General features: G+C 43.3%; 1 protein-coding gene and 1 long non-coding RNA gene across 2 annotated transcripts; one reads left to right on the top strand and one right to left on the bottom strand.

Annotated features, from left to right (window-relative positions):
- The first annotated feature begins 1,296 nt into the window (after window positions 1–1,296).
- On the top strand, window positions 1,297–5,037 carry CRIPTO (cripto, EGF-CFC family member). The gene is made up of 6 exons (XM_005546912.5): window positions 1,297–1,713; window positions 2,778–2,830; window positions 2,915–3,049; window positions 3,423–3,537; window positions 3,635–3,744; window positions 4,781–5,037. Exons 1-6 carry the CDS (start codon window positions 1,694–1,696, stop codon window positions 4,894–4,896), a joined length of 549 nt encoding a protein of 182 aa, XP_005546969.2. The 5' UTR covers window positions 1,297–1,693; the 3' UTR covers window positions 4,897–5,037.
- Window positions 5,038–9,033: 3,996 nt separating this feature from the next.
- On the bottom strand, window positions 9,034–21,409 carry LOC102143853 (uncharacterized). Its single transcript, XR_274620.5, has 5 exons — window positions 21,170–21,409; window positions 19,168–19,298; window positions 18,682–18,793; window positions 11,055–11,168; window positions 9,034–10,285 (listed from the first exon to the last, which is right to left on the bottom strand). It is a non-coding gene; the product is annotated as an uncharacterized lncRNA (long non-coding RNA).
- Window positions 21,410–21,725: the final 316 nt, after the last annotated feature.

The following is a 21,725-nucleotide window of genomic DNA, read 5'->3' on the forward strand; positions in this document are numbered from 1 at the left end:
AGGCCATGTTCCCATGTCCCCTGTGAATCTCAGCATGGTACTTGAAGCGTTTCACCTGAAAAGACCACACAGGGAGGAGGTGAAGCGCAGCAGGAATGAAATAGTCAACTACCGTGGAGTTGGAAATGTTACTGCATCCCACCCTTGACTGGATGGGGCCTCACTCCCCCAGTACAAATTATTTTACGTTTGCTTCTCCCAAGATCATGTGTAGAAGTAAATAGCACCTCTTCCCAGCACCTGTGGATCCATGGCATCCACACAGGTAGGCACTGACGCTGAAATGGGTTCGGATGCCACCAATTCTTTCTGCCGAGGCCTAAATCCAATAAACAGAGATGGATGGAAACAACTATCTAATAAAAGCTTCACATTTGTGTGCCTGGCAATATTAAGTAACCGTCAGGTTTTCCTTTAGAAATTGGAATTAAATGCGATTTAGAAACTACTAACGACTTTGGGCGTATTTAGTAACATATTACCCGGAGGATTGAAATGTTAGGGGAGGCGACTCCGGCTCATAGACGCGCCTCTCCATCTGGGGCGTCTGGAGCTTCGTGGAGCCACTCAATAAACACGTTTACCCCTGCAAGCGGCACATTAGAGCCCGGCGGTAACTCCCGGTGTTGTGGGGCCAGCACGGCGAGGGGCTGCAAGAGGTCGCACTGTGGGCGCTGAAGGCTGAGATACATTCCCGTGATTGGGGACTGAAACGGCCTCCCATGCCGGACTGCCGTGGTTCTAGAACTTTTTCCTGGAACAGGCCGGCACTCCCACTGCAAAGCCCCAGCGGCTGCGCCCCTGGCCGCCCCTCCCCTCTCCCGGGCACCTGGCGCCGGCTCCCGCGTCTTTCCAGGAATTCAGGTCCGCCTGGAATTTGCACTTCAAGTCTGGAGTCCCCAAGGAACCCCTCCTGAACCTGAACTTCTGTCTCAGTTTCAAGCTTCCTAGTCTTCCCCCGACACACACCTAGCTCCTCGGGCGGAGAGCACCCCTTTCTTGGCCACCCGGGTATCCCCCAGCGGGAGTACGGGGCTCAAAACTCCCGGAAAAACAAAGGTGGAAGCAAATTTCAGGAAATAAAACTTCCTGAAATAAAATATCAGACGCCTTGAGACCCATACATTTTCAGGTTTTCCTAATTAAAGCAATTACTTTCCACCACCCCTCCAACCTGGAATCACCAACTTGATTCGAGAAACTGATTTTTCTTTCTTTCTTTCTTTCTCCCCGCCCCGCTCCCCCCCCCGCCCCGCCCCAAAAGAGTACATCTGATCATTTTAGCCTGCAACTAATGAGAGAGATATTAGGACTAGTTAACCACAGTTTTACAAGACTCCTCTCCCTGCATGTGGGCCATTGTCATGCTGGTGGGCGTCCCGCCCACCTGAAGGGTCTCCCCGCCCCGACTGGGGTTTGTTGTTGAAGAAGGAGAATCCCCGGAAAGGCTGAGTCTCCAGCTCAAGGTCTAAACTTTCAAGGCCGAAAGCCCTCCAGTTTCCCCTGGACATCTTGTTCCTGCTTCTGCTACGACCTTCTGGGGAACGCATATTTCTCATTTTCTTCTTAAATTGCCATTTTCGCTTTAGGAGATGAATGTTTTCCTTTGGCTATTTTGGCAATGACTCTGAATTAAAGCGATGCTAACGCCTTCTTTCCCCGCTAATTGCTAAAAGCTACGGACTGCAGGAAGATGGCCCGCTTCTCTTACAGGTATGAGCTAATCTTGAATGTGAGCTTTTTTTCATTGCTAGAGATTGCCAGTTTAGGAAATGAATGTTCTACACCCGTCATTTGATTTTTCTCTTGCTTAAGCCTTAAAGTGCTGCCAACAGCACTGCTCTTTTTCCTGAAAGACCTGGAATTTCACACTGTTACTTCTAACTTTGCCGTTGGCTTTTAACATTTTCCTGTTAATGTTAATTTTCATTTTACGTTAATGACTCTGTCTATGAAATATTGTTTCTTTATTCTTGTGTAAACAAAGGTCAATACTACAACCAAATTTAAAATCTTCTGAAAAGATTAAAGGTATAAGCAGATACGATACTTGCAAAACCATTAAGATAATAGGAAAAAAAAAAACCCACATTTTTTACCTAAAAACCTTTTAAATGATTGGTTAAAATAGTTTGGCCCGGCACAGTGGCTCACGCCTGTAATCCCAACACTTTGGGAAGCCAAGGTGGGTGGATCACCTGAGGTCAGGAGTTTGAGACCAGCCTGGCCAACATGGTGAAACCCTGTCTCTACTAAAAATACAAAAATTAGGATTACAGGTGTCAGACACCTGTAATCCCAGCTACTCCAGAGGCTGAGGCAGGAGAATCGCTTGAGGCAGAGGTTGCAGTGAGCTGAGATTGCACCATTGCACTCCAGCATGGGTGAAAAAGTGAAACTCCATCTCAAAAAATAAAGTAGTTTGTAAAATGTGATTCATCAGTAACATGGGACGCAGCCATTTTTAAATCCTTGTATGAAAACTGTATGCAGGAGAAAAATATGTGAAATAAAAGACAAAAGACCTAAAATTAGGTACTTATGTGAGGACAGGGCCTAAGAAATAATAAAATATATTAAAAAGACTTGGATATTGGTGACTTTTTCAACATTTTTCTTTGTTACATGAATTGGCCATTAAAGAAAGAAAGGTGGCGCTCTACAATTTCTCTTGAGTGATCTGTGGTCTTGTCCTTGCGATGGGAGGACCCAGGTGTTAACCTGTAAGGCTTTATTTCCTTTGTTTTGCTAACTCATGTCTGACTTCCTCTTCCTAGTGTGATTTGGATCATGGCCATTTCTAAAGCCTTTGAACTGGGATTAGTTGCCGGTGAGAGACCTTTTGTTATTTTGATCACTCACAATTTTTATGTGGCCTGAAATACAGACTCCTTGAACTGATTTTGTCCTTAAGGGCTCAGCCATCGGGAATTTGCACGTCCATCTCGGGGAGACCTGGCCTTCAGAGATGACAGCATTCGGCCCCAGGAGGAGCCTGCGATTCGGCCTCGGTCTTCCCAGCATGTGTCGCCCATGGGGATACAGAACAGTAAGAAGTGCCTGGCTTCGATGCTTCTGCCCTGGTCCTTCATGTGTCTCCTGAGTATCTTTCCAACGCTCTTTCACCTAAAAGGGCACCTGGTTCTGGAACTGGGCAGGTGCTGGACTGCTTTTGGTTTTGGAAGTGAGACAGGGATTGTGTATTTTACTTCCCTAGAGCGCAGTTTTCATCACCTGAGTCCACTTCACGCTGGGGAACCCCAGAACCACCACTGGCCTATGCATGAAAATGACTTCTGCTCAAAGACGCAGAGTCTTATTCTGTGGGACAACACATTAGTGTTGCATTAACCTTCGCTTACAGGAATTGCCCTTGCACTTTTCCATCCCTACACCCTCAGTCATCTGTTCTTACCTTTCAGGTAAGGAGCTAAACAGAACCTGCTGCCTGAATGGGGGAACCTGCATGCTGGGGTCCTTTTGTGCCTGCCCCCCCTCCTTCTACGGACGAAACTGTGAGCATGATGTGCGCAAAGAGTAAGCCATTCAGAGGGGAGGGGAGCCATGGAGAGGAGAGGGAAAGGGAAGTAGAAATTTCAGACCCATGGCTATTGCCTTCCCTGTTCATTCTCAGGAACTGTGGGTCTGTGCCCCATGACACCTGGCTGCCCAAGAAGTGTTCCCTGTGTAAATGCTGGCACGGCCAGCTCCGCTGCTTTCCTCAGGCATTTCTACCTGGCTGTGGTAAGCTGAGGTTCTCCTCTTTCTTTTGCCCTTTGAAGTTGCCTTGGGGGGTGCTTAGTTAGTAGGCTCTCCTTGTACCTCTTGGCTTGCTAGAGCCTAGCAACCAAAGTTCTGCTTATAAAAGCATCACAGACTCTTGATGAGATAGTTGCCTTGGCTTCTTTGATATTTATTTCCTCGGAAACCTGGCTAGTCCTGCTGCCTTTCAGATGGAGATGTATTTCAAGTCTATTTGACATTTTATGGTCTGAACTTCTATTGAGGAAAACAAACAAGTCTTGGTCTCTTGTTTAACCAAGAGATGTTCTCTGGTGTTCCTTTCCTTTGGGCAGGAGGACCCAAACCAGGATGGGCAGCTCATTTGGAGTCCACCCCAACAGCAAATTCTATCAGAGGCTTGGCCCCTTGCTAGTCCTTTAGGAACTTCCAGGGTCCTAAAAGTCCCTGGTAACCCTCTCCCCATACCTTACCATGACTGGTCGTAGAACCCTTTCACCTTATTGATTTTTACTAATTTGAGGAAAACAATGAAAAGAAGGGCAGCACCTGGAGAGAAAAAGAGGCGACGGTCCTCTCTCCACCCCAGCCTGAGCCAGGTTTCTAGGGCCCCCCAAGTTCAGAGACCTATAATAGTTTTGGGCTTGGAGATGTTAGAAATGGAAAATATTCAAGTCCAGGAAGTAAATGAAAGCAAACATTTCACTGAGAACAGGAAGGAATTCCCCAATCCAGACAGGGATTATGTCTTTGCCATTTGTATCCTGGGTGTCAGACTTAGGATAGGTGTTTGATAAGTGTGGGTTGAATGATTGGATATGTAGGGACCATGTTCTCCTCCTGGAACATGGAACCCATCAGAACCTAATCAGGTTCTGCTTATCCCTGCAAGTGAAGGCATCACCACTGGGCTAGGTTCCAATGTGAGTGTCCTGAGAAGAGCAGGTTCACAGTAGGCATGTAGATATGCCACGTTTGTGGGCAGCAGGATGAACTGCCAGAGAGGTTTCCTTTAATGATCAAGCATCCCTACTTCCAGATGGCCTTGTGATGGATGAGCACCTCGTGGCTTCCAGGACTCCAGAACTACCACCGTCTGCACGTACTGCTTTTATGCTAGCTGGCATCTGCCTTTCTATACAAAGTTACTATTAATCGACATTGACCTATTTCCAGAAATATAATTTTAGATATCATGCAAATTTCATGACCAGTAAAGGCGGCTGCTACAATGTCCTAACTGAAAGATGATCATTTGTTAGTTGCCTTAAAATAATGAATACATTTCCAAAATGGTTTCTAACGTTTCCTTACAGAACTGACTACTTCTTACCTCTTTGCCCTGCCCTCTCCCAAAAAACTACTTCTTTTTTCAAAAGAAAGTCAGCCATATCTGCCGGGCGCGGTGGCTCACGCCTGTAATCCCAGCACTTTGGGAGGCTGAGGTGGGCAGATCACAAGGTCAGGAGATCAAGACCATCCTGACTGACACTGTGAAACCCTGTCTCTACTAAAAATACAAAAAATTAGCCGGGCATGGTGGCGGGCACCTGTAGTCCCAGGTACTCAGGAGACTGAGGCAGGAGAATGGTGTGAACCTGGGAGGTGGAGCTTGCAGTGCGCTGAGATCACGCCACTGCACTCCAGCCTGGGCGACAGAGCGAGACTCTGTCTCAAAAAAAAAAAGGAAAAAAGTCAGCAATATCTCCATTGTGCCCAAGTCCAGTGGTTCTTTTTTTTGAGATGGAGTCTCACTCTGTCACCCAGGCTGGAGTGCAATGGCGCAATCTCAGTTCACTGCAATCTCTGCATCCCAGGTTCAAGCAATTCTCCTGCCTCAGCCTCCCAAGTAGCTGGGATTACAGGCATGGGCCACCATGCCCGGCTAATTTTTTTGTATTTTTAATAGAGACGGGGTTTCAGCGTATTGGCCAAGCTGGTCTCAAACTTCTGACGTTGTGATCCACCTGCCTAAGCCTCTCAAAGTGCTGAGATTACACACGTGAGCAACCACGCAAGGCCTGGTGTTTCTTGATACATGTAATTCTACCAAGGTCTTCTTAATATGTTCTTTTAAATGATTGAATTATATCTTCAGACTATTAAAGACTAATTCTAATGTGGACCTTAGGATACAGTTTTGAGTAGAGTTGATCAAAATCAATTAAAATAGTCTCTCTAGAAGGAAAGAAAGCCTCTTTAAGGGGAGGAACCAGAGTGCTGAAGGAATGGAAGTCTGTCTGTGTGTGTGCAGGGAGACTGGGTAGGAAAGAGGAAGCAAAGAGAAGAGAGAGGTTGGAAAACATAAAATGGGTTACTTGATTGGTGATTAGGTGGGTGTAGAGAAGCAAGTAAAAAGGCTAAATGAAAGGGCAAGTTTCCATCATCTACAGAAAGCTATATAAGACAAGGACTCCCGTTTTTTTCCCCAAAGGCATTGTAAAAAGAATGAAGTCTCCTTAGAAAAAAAATTATACCTCAATGTCCCCAAAAACATTGCTTAATAAATTATGTTTCCTCCAAGCTGTGCAATTCTTTTAACTATTGTAGAAGAGAAAATGTTCACAGTATATTTAGTTGTAAACCAAGTGATCAAACTACATATTGTAAAACCCATTTTTAAAATACATTGTATATATGTGTATGCGCAGTAAAAATGGAAACTATATTGACCTAAATGTGAACTGGTTCTTTCTAGGTGATGAGGTGCTTTATGGTGGTAGGTTTTTGCTCTCTGTGCCCTTCTGCATTTTCCAAAGTACCATGGTGAGGATGTGTTGTATCTGTTTTCCAGGGTCCTCAAAGTCCCTGGCAACCCCCTCCCCGTCCCCCACCATGACTGGTCACAGAACCCTTTCACCTTATTGATTTGTACTGATTTTTTTACTGATTTCATACGGAATATGGCAACTATATCTGGCTCAAAACTGAGGAAACCAGAAGAGCCGAGTCCCAGGTGAGTGCTCAGTTCTGTTTCTGGCTTTGACGTGTGTGTTCTTCTGTGAAGGACAAGATTTGCTTCTATTATTTAGGTACCACTTGGTCCATAATTTGTGTTTTTCCTAATTAATTTCCTGCAGATGCAAACTTCCAAATAGGTGAAATTTTTTACAGTGTCCAGTGGAAAGAAAGTGAAATGGGATAAGCAGGAAGCAGTGAGGTGTACCAGAAAGCACAAAATCAGGAGGTGGACAGGCTGGGTTTGGAAGGTGGTCTGGCCACTTACTGACAGTTGGACCCAGCTTCCTGATCTGAATCTGGATTAGTGCCTACATCACAGTATTAGAACTAAGTGACATAAAATAGTTAAATAGTTAAAACATTTATACAAAATAGGTTCTCAATAAATGTCATATTTTCTTCTCTTTTTACCTGCATATTTACCACAGAGGATTTTAAAACATTTTTGGGGCCAGAAATATAATTTACTTTTTTTCTGAGACAGGGTTTCATGCTGTCCCCCAGGCTGGACTGCAGTGGTGCATTCACAGCAGCTCACTGCAGCCTTGACCGCCTGAGCTCAAGCGCTCCTGCCACCTCAGTCTCCCAAGTAGCTGGGACCACAGGAGCACACCACCACGACCAGCTAATTTTGCTTATTTTTTATAGAGATGGGTTCTTGATTTAAGCCACATCATCTGCTAATTTTTTTCTTTTTATCAACTTATTTTTATTGTGGTAAAATATACATAACATTTACCATTTTAACCATTTGTAAGTTCAGTAGCATTTAAGTCCATTTGTATTGTTGTACAACTGTCACCACCATCTATTTCCAAAACTTTTTCATCATCCTAAGCTGAAATTCTACCTATTAAACATTAACTTCCCTTTGCCCTTCCCCAGGACCCTGGTAACCACTCTTAACTTTGTCTCTGAATTTGACTGTTCTGGATACCTCCAGTAGGGGGAGTTGTACGCTATTTGTCCTTTTGTGGCTGGCTTATTTCACTCAGCATCCTGTCTTCAAGGTTCATCCACGTTGCAGCGTGTGTCAAACTTTCTTTTCTTTTGATGCTGAATATATTTCATTGTATGTGTGTACCACATTCATCCATTGATGGACATTTGAGTTGTTTCCACCTTTGATTACTGTGAATCATGCTACTGTGAACACTGGTGTACAAATACCTGTTTTGAGTCCCTGCTTTCTTTTGTGTACATACTCAGAAGTGGAATTGCTGAATAATATGGTAATACCAAGTCTCAATTTTGTGACATTTTGCATTCCCACCAGCAATGCACAAGGGTCCTAGTTTCTCTACATCCTTGCCTGGCACCTGCTTTGTTTTGTTTTGTTTTGTTTTCATATTAGTTATCCTGATGAGTGTGAAGTGGTATCTCATTATGGTTTGGATTTGCATCTCCCTAATTATTAGAGATGAGGATTTTTTTTTCATGTACTTAGTGGCTATCAACTCATTTTTAAAAATGCTTTCTACTTGGCCAAAGGAATAGCATTTGTGAAGTCCCAGATAATTTACACAAGTCTTGAAATTAAAAAATAGTAATGTTCACCTGCAAGCCATCTAAAATTATGAAGCAGAGGTACATGTTGGGAAATGGTTCTCTGCGGGGATACGCGAGACTCTAGATTCTACCTTCAGCTGGCCTACAGAGTCCTGAAAGTACTGGTCCCCTTGTGGGACCCATAGACATGTGTGGGTCCACGTTCTGGGGGTGGAGGGCATTCCCTGTGGGTGGACTCCCCCTGGTTCATTCAAAACACTGGTGCTGGTTTTTTAGTTTTTGGTTTTTGTTTTTTTTTTTTTTTTTTTTTGACAGAGTCTCACTCTGTTGCACAGGCTGGAGTGCAGTGGTGCGATCTTGGCTCACTGCAAGCTCCGCCTCCTGGGTTCACGCCATTCTCCCGCCTCAGTCTCCCAAGTAGCTGGGACTACAGGCACCTGCCACCACACCTGGCTAATATTTGTATTTTTAGTAGAGATGGAGTTTCACCATATTAGCCAGGCTGGTCTCAAACTCCTGACCTCAAGTGATCCGCCTACCTCAGCCTCCCAAAGTGCTGTGATTACAGCCATGAGCCACCATGCCCAGCCAATGGTGCTGTTTTAAAGGCCTGACATCAGAGAATGGTTTACTTATAAGAGCTCAGCCTCCACCATGGAATATTACATCACCTTTAAAAAATCATCTTTAGAAAGGATTTTTAATGCTCTGGAGAAATACTGAAGATACTATGTCAGGTGTTAAAGGGAGAATATAGTATGGTCTCAACTAGAATTCTTAAAAGGTAGGAAACATAAAAATATTAAAGCAGTCAGTTCTGAATAGGATAATTATGGGTAATTTTACATTTTATTTTTTTAAACTAAATAGCATGTAATTAATTTCATAATTGGGGAGTTAAGTTTTTGTAAATAAAGGCAAAACTTAGTATGAATTTGTGAGGTTACAAATAATCCAAGTAAAGTTCATGGGTGCTTTCATGGGCAAAGGAGGAGTCATCCTGGGACAACTATGAAATGATAAGGGGAAAAAACCTTTGAGATGAGTGGCTAGATGCAGAATACATGTTTCTATTTCAATGAAAATTATGACAGGGTTGTACTATGGTGACATCAGTAAATAAAAGAAAATTAGAGGCCAAGCATGGTGGCTCACGCCTGTAATCCCAGCACTTTGGGAAAAGGCTGAGATGGATGGATCACCTGAGGTCAGGAGTGTTGAGACCAGCCTGGCCAACATAGTGAAACCCCATCTCCACTAAAAAAGGATACAAAAATTAGCTGAGTATGGTAATGTGCACCTGTAATCCCAGCCACTCGGGAGGCTGAGGCAGGAGAATCACTTGAACCTGGGAGGCAGAGGTTGCAGTGAGCCGAGATCCCACCCCTGCACTCCAGCCTGGGCCACAGAGCAAGACTTCATCTCAAAAAATAAAATAAAAAAAGAGAAAATTAGAGGAAACGCAACGCTGGTAGAAGCAGTTGCTTTGGAATGTGTCTGAGATGACACATATTTTGTATGCCATATGTATTATATGTTATATTCTTGAAATAAAGTAAACTACAGAAAAGAGTATTAAGAGAATCATAAGGAAGAGAAAATATATTTACTCTCCATACAGTGGAAGTGGGTCATCATAAAGGTCTTCATCCTCATCGTCTTTCCGAAGAGACTCGTGTCCCAGAGGGGTTTCTTGAGCGCCCTGGGCACAGCCCTTGCCAGCCAGGGAGAGGTGACACCGATGCTGCAGTCAGTAGACACCTCACCTGCATTGCTGGGTGCGATGGGGAGCTCTGGAGCCATGGGGAGTTCTGGAGCTGGGGTGGCCCTTCAGAGTTGTCCCCAGCTGAAGCAAGAAGCCAGGTCTTTCTACCCCCGACATCAATCGGTCATGGAGCACAAGCTGCCCCCGGGAGGGCGTGTGGCCTTGGGTAAGTGGACTCCTTTGAGATGAGGACAGTTCACACCCAACACCTCCAGCCTCTGGGGAAAGGTGGATCTCATCACAGTCCACTGCTCATGCTGCTGGTTCCATTTCCTTCGGGATTCTGAATGGTCGGCTTTCCTGGGTGAACTTTAACAGAAGATTGGTGGGTAGACTACAGTCCCCTCTCCTGCAGCTGATCTCACAGCACAACAGAGAACTGAGGTTCATCTCCCTCCTGCACCCATTCTGCCTCCCCTTGCCCTGAGCTAGCGCCTCTGCTGTTGTATGCGGATTGCCTGGTGGGGGTGACCAAACCTTCATCCCTAGAGGGTCTAAACCCCTGATCCTCATGCCCTTCTCAAGCTCAAATTGGGCAGGGGTACCAAAATATGCCCCTGTGGATCACCTGAGCTGAACCTTTGTACCCCTACAGCATTAGAATCTTCCCTGGGAGGAAGCACCTCCTTGGCCTCAGCAGTTCCTATCAGTCAAGGGTGAGTCCCAGTGAGAGACACTAAGCCAGGAGCAGCCAATATGCTCTAATCCACCCCCAGGGAGTGCCCCCACGGCGTTCTCACATGTACACTGCCTGTGCCATGCTGCTTCCATAACAGTGAATATTCAGCTTCTCTGATCACAACTTCTGTGCTCCACAATTATTCTTCCACCCCACAGCTGACTCCTGAGCAACACAGGGATTAGCTGAACTGACCCCTCACTTAGTTGAAAGTCCATGTATAACTTTGGATTCCCCCAAAACTTAACTGCTAATAGCCTACTGTTAACTAGAAGCCTTACCAATAACATAGTCAATTAACACATATTTTGTATGCCATGTGTATTATATATTATGTTCTTGAAATAAACTACAGAAAAGAGTATTAAAAAAATCATAAGGAAGAGAAAATATATTTACTATTGATACAGTGGAAGTGGGTCATCATAAAGGTCTTCATCCTCATCGTCTTCATGTTGAGTAGGCCAAGGAGGAGAAGGAAGAGGAGGGGTTGGCCTTGCTGTCTCAGGGGTGCTGGAGATGAAAGAAAATTCGTATGTAAGTGGATTCGTGCCGTTCAAACATACGTTGTTCAAGGGTCAACTGTGAATTATTTTATGAAACTATATGTGCCATTTCACAGGTCACCTCAGGACTTAGCTGTTGCAATAATCATGCAACAGTTAATGTTTAACCACTTCTTTCTTAGCTTAGACCTTAATCAAGGGCCATGCATTACTCCCATTTGTCAACATTCTCTGGTAGGGCTCCTCTCTGGCCTCAGCAAAGTCTTAAAACAACAAAAAAACAAAACAAGAAAAACAGGTTGCGTGGGGAGAACCCAGGGAGTCTGACTATTCATACTTTTCTGCAAGAACATCTCCCATCTGTAGTGCCCCCAGAGCATGGGTGACAGTCCATGTCTGTCCCCTCTATAAATGGGGGAGCAGGGACATGATCACTCCAAACTCTACCAGCCAGTGGGGAGTTTCCAGGTGCCTTATATGAGCAAACAGGAAGAATGCAGTTACCTGTGAGCTCACTGTTTTGTCTTGGAGCTATTGTTTTGTAAAACCTTCACTTTTAAACATTTCTACAGCTGACAAAACCAGTTGGCTCTACATTGATTCTACCAACATTGGAGAGTAGTCAATTGTGCAGATTTTGTCAACTATGCATGTGCACTCCTTGATTAAAAAGAGACTACCAAATTTCATTAAAGGGGCCAGCAGGAGGAATGGAGGGGAGGCCCTGGGGAAGGCAGCACTAGAGCCAAGGGCAGGGCTCAGCAGCTCAGGGATGAACCCTCTATGACTCTTTGCTAAGGAAAGGAAAGAGCTAAGGGTCAGCCCTGATGAGCACCTAAGGACCAGACAGAGGAAGGAGAAACAACCCGTGAGAAGACTTGAAGATAGAAGAAGCTTTACCAACCTGGCGAGTGTGGTTGAGAAGTCAGGAGCTAATGGATTTGAACCCCCATTTAATCACAGGCAACCCACAACACACAATGGGAAAGCATCCTGGGCTGCTACTGGCACCCCAGGGCTGACAACCTCACAGGCTGTTCAAGGAGCAGAGCAAAGGCAGCCCACATTTTAAAAACTGGCATGGATGTCAATAGGCCTTACAAAGTAGTTATGAGCCTTAAAATGTAGTGCTGAGATTGCAGCTCCAACTCAGATGGACAGAGCAGCATGCAGAGGCTCACATTGTGAATTTTAGCTCCAGAACGAGTGCAAAAACAAACCGGCAATCCCAAGAGGACCCACAGACCCTCTCAAGGAAGTGGACTGCTCCTGCAGGACCTGGGAGACACCTCAAATACTGTGCTGGTATCCATGGCTGAGAGACCCATAGACGGTTCACATCACAGGACTCTGTGCAGACAACCCCCAGTATCAGCCGGAGCCTGGTAGACTTGCTGGGTTGCTAGACCCAGAAGAGAGATAACAATCACTGCATCTTGGCTCTCAGAAAGCCACATCCATAGGAAAAGGAGGAGAGTACTACATCAAGGAAACACCCCATGGGACAAAAGGATCTGAACAACAGGCTTCAGCCCTAGACCTTCCCTCTGACAGAGCCTATCCAAATGAGAAGGAACCAGAAAACCAACTCTGGTAATATGACAAAACAGGCTCTTTAGCAACCCTAAAAAATCATACTAGCTCACCAGCAATGGATCCAAATCAAAAAGAAATCCCTGATTTACCTGAAAAAGAATTCATGATGTTTGTTATCAAGCAAATCAGGGAGGCACCAGAAAAAGGTGAAGCCCAATGCAAGAAAATCCAAAAAGGATACAAGAAGTAAAGGGAGAAATATTCAAGGAAATAGATAACATAAAGAAAAAACAATCAAAATTTCAGGAAACATTAGATGTAGAAATGCAAAATGCTCTGAAATTCTCAGCAACAGAATTGAACAAGTGGAAGAAGGAAATTCAGAGCTCAAAGACAAGGTCTTCAAATTAACCCAATCCAACACAGACAAAAACAAACAAACAAACAAACAAACAAAAAACAGGAAAATATGAACAAAGCCTCCAAGAAGTCTGAGATTATGTTAAATGACCAAACCTAAGAATAATCGGTGTCCCTGAGGAAGAAGAAAAATCTAAAAGTTTGAAAAACATATTTGGGGGGAATAATTGAGGAAAACTTCCCGGCCTTACTAGAGATTGCACATCCAAATACAAGAAACACAAAGAACACCTGGGAAATTCATCACAAAAAGCTCCTCGCCTAGGCACATTGTCATTAGGTTATCCAAAGTTAAGACGAAGGAAAGAATCTTAAGAGCGTCAGACAGAAGCACTAGGTAACCTATAAAGGAAAACCTATCAGATTAACAGCAGATTTCTCAGGAGAAATCCTGCAAGCTAGAAAAGATTGGGGCCCTTTCTTCAGCCTCTTCAAACAAAACAATTATCAGCCAAGCATTTTGTATCCAGCAAAACTAAGTACATATATGAAGGAAAGATACAGTCTTTTTCAGACAAACAAATGCTGAGAGAATTTGCCACTACCAAGTCACCACTACAAGAACTGTTAAAAATGAGCTCTAAATCTTGAAACAAATCCTGGAAACACATCAAAACAAAACCTCTATAAAGCATAAATCACACAGGACCTATAAAACAAACATACAATTTATAAAGCAAAAACAAAAAACAAAAAAACCAAGGCACACGGGCAACAAATAGCACAATGAACAGAATAGTACCTCACATCTCAATACTAACATTGAATGTAAATGGCCTAAATGCTCCTCTTAAAAGATACAGAACTGGAGAATGGATAAAAAAAATCACCCACCAACTATCTGCTGCTTTCAGGAGACTCACCTAGCACATAAGGACTCACATAAACTTAAAGGGATGGAAAAAGGCATTTCGTGCAAACGGACGCCAAAAGCAAGCAGGGGTAGCTATTCTTCTATCAGACAAAACAAACTTTAAAGCAACAGCAGTTAAAACAAAGAGAGTCATTATATAATGGTAAAAGGCCTTGTCCAACAGGAAAATATCACAATCCTAAATATATATGCACCTAACACTGGAGAACCCCAATTTATAAAACAATTACTAAAAGACCTAGGAAATGAGATAGACAGCAACACAATAATAGCAGGGGACTTCAGTACTCCACTGAGAGCACTAGACAGGTCATCAAGACAGAAACTCAACAAAGAAACAATGGATTTCAACTATACTTTGGAACAAATGGACTTAGCAGATATATACAGAACATTTCATCCAACAACTGCAGAATACACATTCTATTCAACAGCATATGGAACTTTCTCTAAGATACACCATATGATAGGCCACAAAATGAGTCTCAATAAATTTAAGAAAATTGAAATTATATCAAGCACTCTCTCAGACCACAGTAGAATAAAACTGGAAATAACTCCAAAAGGAAACTTCAAAACCATGGAAATACATGGAAATTAAGTAACCTGCTCCTGAATGATCATTGGGTCAAAAAGGAAAGCAAGATGGAAATTTAAAATTTCTTTGAACTGAACAATTATGACACAACCTACCAAAACCTCTGGGATACAGCAAAGGCCGTGCTAAGAGGAAAGTTCATAGCCCTAAATGCCTGTATCAAAAAGACTGAAAGACCACAAACCGACATCTAAGGTCACACCTCAAGGAACTAGAGAAATAAGAACAAACCAAACCCAAACCCAGCAGAATAAATGAAATAACCAAGATCAGAGCAGAACTAAATGAAATTGAAACAACAACAACAACAACAAAAAACCACAAAAGATAAATGAAACAAAAAGCTGGGGGGGTTTTTTGTTTGTTTGTTTGTTTTTTGAGATGGAGTCTCACTCTGTCACCCAGGCTGGAGTGCAGTGGCCAGATCTCAGCTCACTGCAAGCCCCGCCTCCCGGGTTCACGCAATTCTCCTGCCTCAGCCTCCCCAGTAGCTGGGACTACAGGCGCCCACCAACTCGCCCGGCTAGTTTTTTTTTTGTATTTTTTAGTAGAGACGGGGTTTCATCGTGTTAGCCAGGATGGTCTCGATCTCCTGACCTCGTGATCTACCTGTCTCGGCTTCCCAAAGTGCTGGGATTACAGGCTTGAGCCACTGCGTCCGGCCAAAAAAAAAGCTGGTTTTTTTAAAAGATAAAATTGATAGACCGTTAGCAAGATTAACCAAAAAAAGAAGAGAGAAATTTCAAATAACCTCATTAAGAAATGAAAAGGGAGATATTACAACTGGCACCACTGAAATACAAAAGATCATTCAAGGCTACTATGAACACCTTTACATACATAAATTAGAAAACCTAGAAGAGATGGATAAATTCCTGGAAAAATGCAACCCTCCTGGCTTAAATCATGAAGAATTAGATACCCTGAACAGACCAATAACAAGCAGCAAGATTGAAATGGTAATTTAAAAATTACCAACAATAAAAAGTCCAGGACCAGATGGATTCACAGCAGAATTCTACCACACATTTAAAGAAGAATTGGTACTAATCTTATTAATCTTTTTGATACTATTCCACAAGATAAAGAAAGAAGGAGCCCTCCCTAATTTATTCTATGAAGCCATCATGACCCTAATACCAAAACCAGGAAAGGACATAACCAAAAAAGAAAACTACAGACCGATATCCCTGATGAACATAGATGCTAACATCCTTAACACAATATTAGCTAACCGAATCCAACAACATGTCAAAAAGGTAATCCACCATGATCAAGTGGGTTTCATACCAGGGATGCAGGGGTGGTTTAACATATGCATGTCAATAAATGTGATACATGACATAAACAGAATTTTTTAAAAATCAGTGATCACCTCCATATATGAAGAAAAAGCATTAGAAAAAACCCAGCCTCTCTTTATGATTAAAACTCTCAGCCGGGCACAATGGCTCACGCCTGTAATCCCAGCACTTTGGGAGGCCGAGGAAGGTGGATCACCTGAGGTCAGGAGTTCGAGACCAGCCTCAACATGGAGAAACCTTGTCTCTACTAAAAATACAAAATTAGCCGGGCATGGTGGTGCATGCCTGTAATCCCAGCTACTCGGAAGGCTGAGGCAGGAGAATTGCTTGAATCTGGGAGGCAGAGGTTGTGGTGAGCCGAGATCGCACCATTGCACTCTAGCCTGGGCAACAAGAGTGAAACTCCGTCTCAAAAATAAAAAAAACTCTCAGCAAAATTGGCCTACAAGGGACATAACTGAATGTAATAAAAGTCATCTATGACAAACCCACAGCAAACATAATACTGAAAGGGGAAAAGTTGAAAGCATTCCTTCTGAGAACTGGAACATGACAAGGATGCCCACTCTTACTACTCCTCTTCAACATAGTACTGGAAACCTAGCCAGAGCAATATGACAAGCTAAAGAAATAAAGGGCAGCCAAATTGGCAAAGAAGAAGTCAGACTGTCACTGTTTGCTGACAATATGATCATTTACCTCAAAAACCCTGAAGCCTCCTCCGAAAAGCTCCTAGAACTGATAAAAGAATTCAGCAAAGTTTCTGGATACAAGATTAATGTCTACAAATCAGTAGCTCTTCTATACAACAACAGCGAACAAGCAGAGAAAAAAATCAAGAACTCAACTCCTTTTACAATAGCTGCAAAAAAATATAAAACACCTAGGAATATACCTAACAAAGGAATCGAAAGATCTCTACAAGGAAAACTACAAAACACTGCTGAAAGAAATTGTAGATGACACAAACAAATGGAAACACATCCCATGCTCATGGATGGGTAGAATCAATATTGTAAAAATGACCACACTGCCAAAAGCAATCTACAAATTCAACGCAATCCCCTTCAAAATACCACCATCATTCTTCACAGAATTAGAAAAAGCAATTCTAAAATTCATATGGAACCATAAAAGAGCCTCCATAGCCAAAGCAAGACTAAGCAAAAAGAACAAATATGGAGGCATCACACTACCTGATTTCAAACTATACTCATGGCCGTACTCACCAAAACAGCATGGTACTGGTATAAAAATAGGCACATAGACCAATGGACTAGAATAGAGAACCCAGAAATAAACCCAAATACTTACAGCCAACTGATCTTTGACAAAGCAAACAAAAACATGAAGTGGGGAAAGGACACCCTATTCAACAAATGGCACTGGGATAATTGGCAAGTCACGTGTAGGAGAATGAAACTGGATCCTCGTCTCTCACCTTATACAAAAATGAACTAAAGATGGATCAAAGATTTAAATCTAAGACCTGAAACTGTAAAAATTCTAAAAGATAACATTGGAAAAACCCTTCTAGACATTGGCTTAGGCAAGGATTTCATGACCAAGAACCCAAAAGCAAATGCAATAAAAACAAAGATAAATAGCAGGGACTTAATTAAACTAAAGAGCTTTTGCACAACAAAAGGAACAGTCAGCAGAGTAAACAGACAACTCACAGAGTGGGAGAAAATCTTCACAATCTATACATCTGACAAAGGACTAATATCCAGAATCTACAATGAATTCAAACAAATCAGTAAGAAAAAAACAAACAATCCCATCAAAAAGTGGGCTAAGGACATGAATAGACAATTCTCAAAAGAAGACATACAAATGGCCAACAAACGTGAAAAAAAATGCTCAACATCACTAATGATCAGGAAAATGCAAATCAAAACCACAATGTGATACCACCTTACTCCTGCAAGAATGGCCATAATCAGAAAATCAAAAAACAGTAGATGTTGGCGTGGATGCAGTGATCAGGGAACACTTCCACACTGCTGATGCCAATGTAAACTAGCACAGCCACTATGGAAAACAGTGTGGAGATTCCTTAAAGAACTAAAAGTAGAACTACCGTTTGATTCAGCAATCCCACTGCTGGGTATCTACCCAGAGGAAAAGAAATCATTATACAAGAAAGATACTTGCATATGCATGTTTATACCAGCACAATTTGCAATTGCAAAATTGTGGAACCAATCCACATGCCCATCAATCGATGACTGGATAAAGAAACTGTGGTATATATATACAACGGAATACTACTCAGACATAAAAAGGAATGAATTAACAGCATTTGCAGCGACCTGGATGAGATTGGAGACTATTTTAAGTGAAGTAACTCAGGAATGGAAAAACAAATATCATATGTTCTCACTGATAAGTGGGAGCTGAGCTATGAGAACACAAAGGCGTAAGAATGATACAATGGACTTTGGGGACTTGGGGAGAAGGGTGGGAGGAGGGTGAGGGATAAAAGACTATGAGTAGGGTGCAACATATACTGCTCAGGTGTTGGGTGCACCATAATCTCACAAATCACCACTAAATAACTTACTCATGTAACCAAATACCACCTGAACCCCAATAACCTGTGGAAATTTTTTTTTAATGTAATGCCCACCTTGGCACAGGTATAGTACAATCATCCTCATCTGGGAGGGAGAAACATAGTCTGGGGCTCCCACATGTCCCTCCTACTTTTCCTACCTTCCAGACCCCTGCCCCTGCCATAGGGGAATGTCCACTCTGTGAGCCCCCACTGAATCCCCTCATGTACCTTTAGTCTCTTGTAGGTTCCGTTATGCTCCATCACACTGATATGTTTTCATGTCTGTCAGCCCGACTGGTCTGTACGCATCCTCGGAACCTGTGTGCCGGCTGCGGGAATCCTAGGGCCATTTCATAGAAGCTTGATAAGTGGAGGAAGGAAAGATTAAAGGAAGAGAGGGAGAGAGGGAAGGAAGAAGAGGGGAGATGGGCAAGCAGAGGGTCTTTCTCATTAACAGTGACAAGACCCTCTTACATAATAATTAGCACTTCTTAGATTGCCTCCTACATCCCCCAGCACGGGGAAGATAGTAAAGAAAGAACAAGGCAGTGCAGAGACAGAGCTCCTTCAGAGGAGAAGCAGGCCCTGTCAGGTCTGGTCACCCGCTAGGAGTCTGCGCTTCCCTGCAGACCTGGCCAGCCGCATCCCCCTAGTCAACACTGGTCTAAAAGGAAAAAGGGAGAGAGCGAAATGAAAACAGAAGAGGGAGCTCACATTCTTCTCCTTGGTGATACAGCACTGCTGATCTGCACAGGTATTTCTGATGCTGATTGTGTGGTGTAAACCCGTAATTCTCAGATTTGCCCCAGTTTCATATAGTGAGCCCTCCATGGCAGACGCCAATGCTAGGAATCAAAGGCAAATGGGAAATTATAAAGTCCCCGTTCAGATTTATTTTCAATTGGAAAAAAAAAAGTGAGGACTAAGGGTTCGATAAATCATTACATCATATTAATCAGAACAACTGACATTGCTATTGTAACATTTCATCTTCAAAAAAGTCAAAACTGGCTTTTGGTTGAAAGCATTCCTTCCCCCTGAGAGCTGGAACAAGACAAGGATGTCCACTCTCACCACTTCTATTCAGCATAGCACTCGAGGTCCTAGCCAGAGCAATTAGACAAAAGAAAGAAATAAAGGGCATCCAAACTAGTAACGAGGAAGTCAAACTGCCTCCAGAATAAACACATCAAAACATAAAGCTAAGAGAGGCTGTCAGGCTTGACTGTAATGAAGTAATTGTCCCATGTTGGGTGTTTACAGAAAAACATTTTATGAGTAATGAGTAATCTTTTATGTCTCCTTTTTTTTATTTACTTATTTTTGTTATAGATGCATGCTTGGGTAACAGCAGACCACAGGCTAATATATTTTCACTACAGAAAAATGAATCTGCCAATGCAAGACCTGGGAATATCTTTAACCATCTTTGTGAAGAATACAATAGACTGGTTTTCACAGGACATTAATTGAAAATTACAGGAATCTGTAAAAATAGTGGTTGTCTGAGATCAGTCACCTACTGTGAAAAAAGAATTGTGTGAAAGTCATGCATATATACTGCTTTTCATGTACCAATTTTCCCATAGCTCTTAATAAAGTTTCATTATTAATGATTTAAATCATTATTGATTTGTTGCAATTGATGTATTACAATTAACTTATTACCAATGACTTTAATCAGTATTGATGGTTTAATTATTAGTGATGAAGTCAGCACTGGTGATTTAAATCAGAAGAGGAATTTAACCTTAAAACACCTTGTTAGTCTTTATAGCATCTCCTCAGGTGAAAAGAGAAGGTTTTTATCAGACACAAGAAAAAAAAAAATGGAAAGACCATTGCTCACCCACAAGTAGTAAAGTGGACAAAAGCTTGGGGAACAGAGCCCCAGTGCCCACTGTGTGACCTCGGGCAAATCACTTTCCCTCTCTGTGCCCCTGAGGGCTGAGGTGAGGACTGGATGTGAGTTCATTCATTTGAAGAATGAGAATGGTACCTCCCTAGAATGCTCTGCCAGCATCATTGTCACCGAGCCCTGTGCAGATATGAGCATACAGAGATGAGCACATGTAGGCTCAGGGGGTTCATGGGTGCCTTGAAACCATCCACGGTCCATGGACCTCGGCTTAGGAACCCTCCCAGAAATCACTGTGTGTTAAATATGTGGGAATGACCTGAAATCCCCTCATTTCACAGATGAATCTACAATGATAGGAGGGTTGAGAATGATAAGCGTTTCCAAGGCCACAACTCCACCAAAGCCTGTCTTTACTCAGCCCCTGGACTCTCCCCATCCCCTAGGCTGTCCCCTGATGACACTTTGTTCATCAGGAGATAACGTAAAATGCCTTAACTGACAGGAAAGTCATTAGACCCTGGTAGAGCAGCTGGGAGGAGCCTGGAAAGAACCGATCCTGCATGAATGGTGGAGGTCCTCAAAGCCCTCAAGTCCAACTGCTGGCACCCCCCATTGTCCAGCAGCTGCCCTGGCTGGTGCCGTGGTCACTCACAGATCACAGGCTGCACTCCAGACCCAGGATGTCAGCCCGCGCCATGAGCTGAACACATGTTTGTTCACCCACCCCTGGGCTGCAGAATGGAGGGGGTTCCATTCCGTGGTCACTGCAGCCTGATCCCTTCTCCCTGAAGCCCACCTCGGGGCTGACCAGAGAGCTGCTCTGTGATCCACCTCTGCCCTCTCCAAGCCTTTTACCTTGAAACCTAAGGACGTGCCCAGGCAGACGTGACTGGACTCAGCAACCTCATTCTGAGTGTCTGGAAAGACCCCAAAGAGTCTCTTGCTCAAAATAATCTACCCAACAGTACTGCTGGAGAATCTTCCCCTGATCTCATGTTTTCTTCAGAGAATGACGTGGAACACTCCAGTGAAAATGCTAGTGTAATCCAGGGCGGCTTACTAACTAGTATCCACCTCGACAGCCAAGCAGGAACTGCTTATCTGAAAGTAATGGAATACGGATCCGATCTATAAAGGGGTTGGAAAATGTCAGGCCAAGTGAGACACAAGCCCAGGCCATGTCAATTTCGCAATCGTGTCCATTGCCATGCACAATTTTAAATGAGGTCTTTGAAGATAAATCACCAGTGGCACAGACTTCCAATTACTCACAGATTTCTGCATCACAAAGTGGTACAGTCTTCCCAGAACACTTAAAGGCACTAAAAGCTTCGGAGGGAGGCTTCTGTCAGAGTTGCGGAGGATGCTTCTCAGAGGAGCTCCAGTTCCTGGCACTGTATTAGTTGGGGTC

This window comes from Macaca fascicularis, chromosome 2 (assembly GCF_037993035.2).
Source record: "Macaca fascicularis isolate 582-1 chromosome 2, T2T-MFA8v1.1".
Taxonomy (NCBI): Eukaryota; Metazoa; Chordata; class Mammalia; order Primates; family Cercopithecidae; genus Macaca; species Macaca fascicularis.

Bases quoted from the DNA above. Each gene is read 5' to 3' on its own strand.
- CRIPTO (XM_005546912.5), top strand. From the start codon at position 1,694: ATGGCCCGCTTCTCTTACAG. The intron at 3,538-3,634 runs GTAAGCCATTCA...GTTCATTCTCAG, and splicing joins GAGCATGATGTGCGCAAAGA to GAACTGTGGGTCTGTGCCCC. The intron at 3,745-4,780 runs GTAAGCTGAGGT...CCCTACTTCCAG, and splicing joins GGCATTTCTACCTGGCTGTG to ATGGCCTTGTGATGGATGAG.